Raw genomic sequence first — 6,919 nt, 5'->3', positions numbered from 1 at the left:
ATCAAAGAAGAGTAACCGACTCAAAGGGTTTACAAAAATTTGATAGTGTTTGGGTAGCAAGAATGAAAGCATTTGTCATCCCAATCGGAGAGTATTAAGACCATGAAAGGGGTTAAACATAATACCTTTTGACCGCATCCGCATTGACAGCTGTTTCGGGGTCATTCCCTTCAATATCTCCCAAGTACAATGCCTCTTTCGGCTACAGTTTTTTTATAATGTACAGACTTTTCCAATTTTGAGTAAATTTTCCTTTTGCTTCCTCGTGATGCGGGAGAATACGTCTCAGAATGAGTTGCCCCACTTTGAATTTCCTGGGCTGCACTTTCTTGTTGTAGGCACGGGCCATTCTTTGTTGGTACAACTGCCCATGACAAACTGTGGCCATCCGCTTATCATCAATGCTAGTTATTTTTTCCAGCCGGGTCTTGACCCATTCATCATCCTCGATCTTAGCTTCAACAATGATTCGAAGAGAGGGAATTTCAACTTCTGCAGGTATTACTGCTTCAATGCCATAAACCAATAAGTAAGGCGTGGCCCCAACCGATGTGCGCACGGTTGTGCGATATCCCAATAATGCAAAAGGCAGCTTCTCATGCCATTGTCTAGAACTTTGAATCATTTTCCTGAGGATCTTCTTGATGTTTTTATTTGCCACTTCAACGGCACCATTGGCTTTGGGTCGGTAAGGGGTAGAATTACGATGCGTAATTTTAAACTGTTTGCATACCTCCCTCATCAGATGACTGTTCAGATTTGCGGCATTGTCGATAATGATGGTTTTTAGAATACCAAAATGACAGATAATGTTGGAATGTACGAAGTCCACCACTGCTTTCTTGGTGATGGCTTTAAAAGTGACAACTTCGACCCATTTTGTGAAGTAATCAATGGAAACCAAGATGAACCTGTGCCCATTTGAGGCTTTCGGCTCGATTATACCCCAAGCAAAAAACGGCCAAGGTAATGACATAGGATTCAACTCTAAAGGCGGTGCATGAATCAGGTCACCGTGTATCTGACACTGATGACACTCCGAACCAAACTGAAGCAATCCTTTTCCATGGTCATCCAGTAATAACCTGCCCGTAGGATTTTCTTTGCCAGGACATATCCATTCATGTGGGGCCCGTATACTCTTGAATGCACTTCATTCATGATCTTTTTAGCTTCTTTGGCATCCACACACCTTAAAAGATTCAGATCTGGAGTTCTCTCATACAACACTTCTCCGCTTAAGAAGAAACTACTGGCAAGCCTTCTAATGGTTCTCTTTTGGTCTCCATTGGCCTGCTCAGGGTATTCCTTTGTTTTCAAGAACCTTTTAATATCATGATACCATGGCTGGTCATTTGGTTCTACTTCAACTGTGTTGCAATAACCATGTCTTTCTCTGATTTGAATCTCCAATGGGTCAATATGGACGTTGCCCGGATATGGCAGCATTGCAGCTAAGGTAGCTAGTGCATCAGCTAACTCATTATGGAATCGAGGAATATACCTGAATTAAACGCATTTGAACCGTTTGCTAAGATCTTCCACATGTTGTCTATATGGGATAAGCTTGATATCTCGAGTTTCCCATTCGCCTTGTGCTTGCCGAATGATCAAATCAGAATCTCCCATGATTAATAATTCTTCTACATCCATATCAATTTCCATGTTCATGCCCATGATGCAAGATTCATATTCAGCGGTGTTATTCGTACAGAAAAACCGAAGCCGGGCTGTAGACGGATAGTGCTGACCCATGGGCAAAATCAAAATTGCCCCAATCCCAACACCCTTTGCATTTACAGCTCCATCAAAGAACATTTTCCAAGTCTTAGTGTCTCTGGGATTACTTCAATTGAATTTACTTCCTCGTCTGTGAAATAAGTGCTTAGGGGTTGGTATTCATCATCAATCGAGTTCTCAGCTAAATGATCGGCCAAGGCTTGGGCTTTCATGGCCATGCGGGTGACATAGACAATGTCAAACTCACTGAGCAAGATTTGCCATTTGGCTAGCCTTCCCGTAGGCATTGGTTTCTGAAATATGTACTTCAGGTCTGGTTATGAGATATGTGGTATAAGCCAACAAATAATGTCTAAGATTTTGAGCGACCCAAGTTAAAGCACAACAAGTTCTTTCCAGCATAGTGTACTTGGCTTCATAACCAGTAAATTTCTTGCTCAAATAGTATATGGCTTGCTCTTTTTTCCCGGTCTCATCATGTTGTCCGAGGACACAGCTAAAAGAATTCTCTAGAACCGTTAAGTACAAGAACAAAGGTCTTCCAGGCTCAGGCGAAACAAACACCGGCAAATTTGACAAATATTCTTTGATTTTTCAAAAGCTTCTTGACACTCATCCATCCATTTAATCGCTGCATCTTTCTTTAGCAACTTAAATATGGGCTCACACATGGTAGTAAGCTGATCGATGAACCTACTGATGTAATTCAACCTTCCCAGCAAGCTCATGACCTCTTTCCTGGTTTTCGGAGGTGGCAGATCTCGGATAGATTTTATCTTTGTTGGATCCAACTCAATACCCCTCTGGCTGACTATAAACCCCAAAAGCTTCCCAGATGGAACACCGAATGCACATTTAGCCGGATTCAATTTCAAATCATACCTGTGTAGGCGCTCAAAGAACTTTCTCAAATCCTTCACATGGTCTTCCTGCATTCTGGACTTAATGATCACGTCATCCACAGACACCTCAATTTCCTGGTGCATCATGTCGTGAAAAATGCCAGTCATAGCCCTCATGTAAGTTGCCCCGGTGTTCTTCAGACCGAATGACATGTGTAACAGTAAATCCCCCATGGTGTGGTGAAGGCTGTCTTCTCTGCATCTTCTTCATCCATCAGGACTTGGTGATACCCAGCATAACAATCCACAAAAGATTGTATCTCATGTTTGGCACAATTGTCGACAAGGATGTGGATGTTGGGTAATGGGAAGTTGTCCTTAGGGCTTGCTTTGTTCAAATTCCTGTAATCAACACATACTCAGATCTTCCCATCTTTCTTTGGTACTGGGACTCCATTGGCCAACCATGTGGTGTATCGGACTACTCGGATCACACCTGCTTTTAATTGTTTGGCAACCTCTTCTTTAATCTTATTGCTGATGTCTGTTTTGAATTTTCTTTGCTTTTGTTGGATAGGTGGACAACCGGGATAAGTTGGCAACTTGTGTACCACTAGATTGACACTTAGTCCTGGCATATCATCATAAGACCATGCAAACACGTCTTTAAATTCAAACAAGAGTTGGATCACTGCATCTCTAGTTTTTTCCTTGGCGTGAATCTTATCATGGTCTCCCTGACCTCTTCTGAATTGCTCAAATTAACTGGCTTGGTTTCATTTAGGTTTGGCTTAGGCTTATTCTCAAATTATTCCAATTCTCGATTTATTTCCCTAAAAGCCTCATCTTCATCATATTCTGGTTCTTGATTCATTATTTCACAGTTAGACAACGTTTTAGGATCTGGGCATGAAGTCCGCAAGCATGTCATGTTTTTTAAGTGTGCATTATTAGAACTGAAAAGAGAAAGATAAGAAAAATAGCAAAATCAGAAAGAATAACAGGAAAAGATTCATAGACGATGAAATATTGATTTCATTTCATTGAATTTGATGATAGGAGGGTTTACATGGGAATTTAAAAAGACAACAAAAACTAAAAACACTCGAGTTACATTGGGCCTGACTGGGAATGGAGTAGCCTGCCAGTTTTGCAAAAACGAATTTGATGATAACCCGGAATGCAGAAAAGATGGCAAGACTAAACTACCGGGATTCCCGCCTGACTGGGAATGGAGTAGCCTGCCAGTTTTGCAATTTCGCATTGGGCCCCATGTATTGCACCTCAGCAGTGCTCGAGCCTTCGCCCGGTTGGACCATGTGAACTTCATAGAGCATTTGTCTCATTGCTTCACAGATATCCTCAATTTCATCGGCCGTGAAGGCCTCTTCTTCTTCTTCTTCTATATATCTTGGCTTAACAAACAATTTAGCGAGGTGCGGGATTGGCTGAGGCAAAACCCACCCATCTTTCTTACGTTTATCGGCCCATTTTCCGTCGGCATCTGTGGCTTGGAAACGTATGCCAAAGAATTTCTTGTTGGCAGCCAAGGTGACAGGTTCTATGATGCCCTGTAAGGATACCCCGAGCCCTTTTCTAGGCTTGTACCCATGTCTGATCATTTTGCTGGCGACCATGATTGATGCACTTGATAAACAAGGTTGAGGGCATGGGATTCCTTCCTCGCACTGGTCGGCGCGCACAATTTCAAAGGCTTGATAGATGATGTTCTCGCTTCCCTCTCTTGCCTCGAGGTACGGGACTGCCAGGTCCCTATAGATTGACTGTTTATCTTCTCCATGGACCACTATTTCTTGGTTTTCATGTTCAAACTTGACCATTTGATGGAGAGTAGAGGGCACGGCTCCCGCTACATGGATCAATGGTCTTCCTAAGAGAAATTTATAGGAAGTGTCCATGTCCAGAACTTGGAATGTTACTTCAAAATCTGTGGGGCTAATGGTTAGGATTAAGTCAATCTCCCCTATTGTGTCCCTCTTGACACCATCGAAAGCATGCACGCAAACATTGTTTGTTTTGATCATTTCAGTCCCAATTTCCATCCTCTACAATGTTGATAGAGGGCAAATATCGACTCCGGACCCGTCGTCCAATTTCACATAATATCCTTCACACTTGGCAGTAAAGTGAAGGGCCTTGTTGTGGGCGGCTCCTTCGGGAGGCAAATCGTTTCGGCTGAAGGAGATTTGGTTGACCTCAAAAAATCGCTCTGCCATTTTTTCTAACTGTTCAACCGTGGTCTAAATTGGAACATATGCCTCATTCAGCGTCTTTAGAAGCACCTTTTGGTGTTCGTTTGAGCTCATCAGTAGAGACAAGAGTGAAACCTGGGAAGGGGCTTTTCTTAGTTCATCAATTACAGCATACTCCGAGGTTTTCATCTTTCGGAAGAATTCCTCCGCTTCTTCAGTAGTTACAGGCTTTTTGAGGGGGAAATGCTTCTGCTTAGTTTTGTTCAATTCTTCTGGGTTATGATACTTCCTAGATTGGTTTGTCTCATTCACTTCCCCCTTAACTTACTTCCCTTTATATGTGACAATTGTCTGATTGTAGTTCCAAGGGACGGCAATAGTGTCTTTTATGGGATTTTGTGGCATGCGGCTAATGATCAAAGGCTCATCCAGCCTAGGTGGAATGACTGGCCTCCATGCCATGTAAGTCCCTTTTGGTATATACATTTTTGGGCTTAACATGAGCTGTCCCTTTTGGGGGGCTCTTGAGATGTAGAGAATGGCCTCTTTGGCAGGTGTTTCCCCTGTCTTTGCTTCCCCATCCTTTTCTTCATTTTGGGGAGTGGAATTCATCTTTTTCTCATCACTAGCTTGTTTTGCCACCGCTTTGGGTTTCTTTTTGGAGTCAGCGATGGCAATTATAGCTTTTAATGCTGGGTCAAATTCTTTGTCTTCGCAGATCATCCTGATGACCGGCCCGTTTTTGTGGGCCGGTAACTGGTTGTTAGTCACATTAGGGACTTCCTCGTCCCTTAACACTACCTGCTTCTATTCTATCAGATTATCGACTGCTCTCTTAAGGGTCCAACAATCTTCAGTGTCATGCCCTTCCGCCCCTGAGTGATAAGCGCACCTGGTACCTGGCCTGTAGGATGGAGATTCCGGATTCTGTCTGTTCGGAGGTACAAGCTGTAATAGGCCCATTTGGACTAATTTTGGAAAGCGGCTGGAGTAAGATTCACCAATGGGGGTGAAGTCAATTTTCCTGGGTGGTTCACGGGGACGGGTGTTATACTGATAACTGTTATGAGGTGGACGGGGATTATACGGAGCTTGGTGATGAGGGTTGTTTCTTGGAGGTGGAGCTCTGTTTTGATTGTAATGTTACTGTGGCCGGGTGTACGGTTGAGCGTTTATTACTGTATAAGGATGAGGGTCCATAACATAAGCTGCATCCTAGTGGGGGTAATAATGTTGCGGGGCCCTGGGAGGTGGACCCGAATAATCCTGGGGTCGCCAAGAGTTTCTTAAGCTCGAAGCCATCATGGCTCCCTCTTCTTTTTTCTTCCGGCTTGCTAAACCTCCCAAGACGCTCTGAATGGCTTAGGAAGTGGCTCTTAGAGATGATTGACTTAAGATGCGGCCTGCTTTTAGGCCGTTCTCTACCATTTCTCCAATTTTGATGGCCTCCGCGAACGGTTTGCCCATGGAAGACATCATGTTTTGGAAATAATCGGCCTCTTGGGCCTGTAAGAAGACACTGACCATCTCGGTCTCATCCATCGGGGGTTTTACCCTGGCCACTTGTTCACGCCATTTGATAGCGTATTCTCGGAAACTTTCTGAGGCTTTCTTTTTGAGGTTGGTCAAAGAATTTCTGTCCGGGGCTATATTAACATTGTATTGGAATCGCTTTACAAAATCCCGGGCCAGGTCATCCCATATATACCAATGGTAGATGTCGTGGTCCATATACCATTCAGAAGCAATTCCGGTGAGGCTCTCTCCGAAGTAGGCCATTAACAACTCTTCTTTTCCACCAGCGCCCCTCAGCTGGTTACAGTATCACTTTAAGTGAGTAATTGGGTCTCCATGCCCATCATATCTTTCAAACTTTGGCATCTTAAAGCCCACGGGTAAATGCACATGAGGGAACATGCACAGATCAACATATGACACGCTCTTTTGGTCACTCAGGCCTTGTATATTCTTGAGGCTTTTCTCAATGCTTTTCATATTTTGTGCTATCTCCTCTTGTTCGGGATTCCTCATGATTTTCTCATGTTCTACGAGAGACTCAAATTGTGGGTGCTGAGGATAGGAATTTGGGGTAACCCGAGAGGTGTCCAATTGGAATTGGGGAGC

The 6,919-nt window shown here is 43.6% G+C and overlaps 1 protein-coding gene across 1 annotated transcript; it reads right to left on the bottom strand.

Moving 5' to 3' along the window:
• Positions 1–202: 202 nt before the first annotated feature.
• On the bottom strand, positions 203–1,818 carry LOC104089159 (uncharacterized). The gene is made up of 3 exons (XM_009594001.2): positions 1,604–1,818; positions 1,193–1,504; positions 203–1,085 (listed from the first exon to the last, which is right to left on the bottom strand). The coding sequence occupies exons 1-3, from the start codon at positions 1,816–1,818 to the stop codon at positions 203–205; spliced, it is 1,410 nt and encodes a 469-aa protein (XP_009592296.2).
• Between the last annotated feature and the right edge of the window lie 5,101 nt (positions 1,819–6,919).

Source organism: Nicotiana tomentosiformis, chromosome 6, assembly GCF_000390325.3.
Source record: "Nicotiana tomentosiformis chromosome 6, ASM39032v3, whole genome shotgun sequence".
Lineage (NCBI taxonomy): Eukaryota > Viridiplantae > Streptophyta > Magnoliopsida > Solanales > Solanaceae > Nicotiana > Nicotiana tomentosiformis.
The sequence above is the reverse complement of the archived record's forward strand: the minus strand, read 5'-3'. Positions and strand labels throughout refer to the sequence as shown.

What these genes read in the sequence shown, in the direction of transcription:
- LOC104089159 (XM_009594001.2), bottom strand. Translation starts at nt 1,818, where the DNA reads ATGTTCTTTGATGGAGCTGTAAATGCAAAGGGTGTTGGGATTGGGGCA. An exon ending in GATTCTGATTTGATCATTCG is followed by an intron (nt 1,505 to 1,603) that starts GCAAGCACAAGG and finishes CGTTTAATTCAG; the next exon opens with GTATATTCCTCGATTCCATA. An exon ending in CCAGATCTGAATCTTTTAAG is followed by an intron (nt 1,086 to 1,192) that starts GTGTGTGGATGC and finishes TCCTACGGGCAG; the next exon opens with GTTATTACTGGATGACCATG.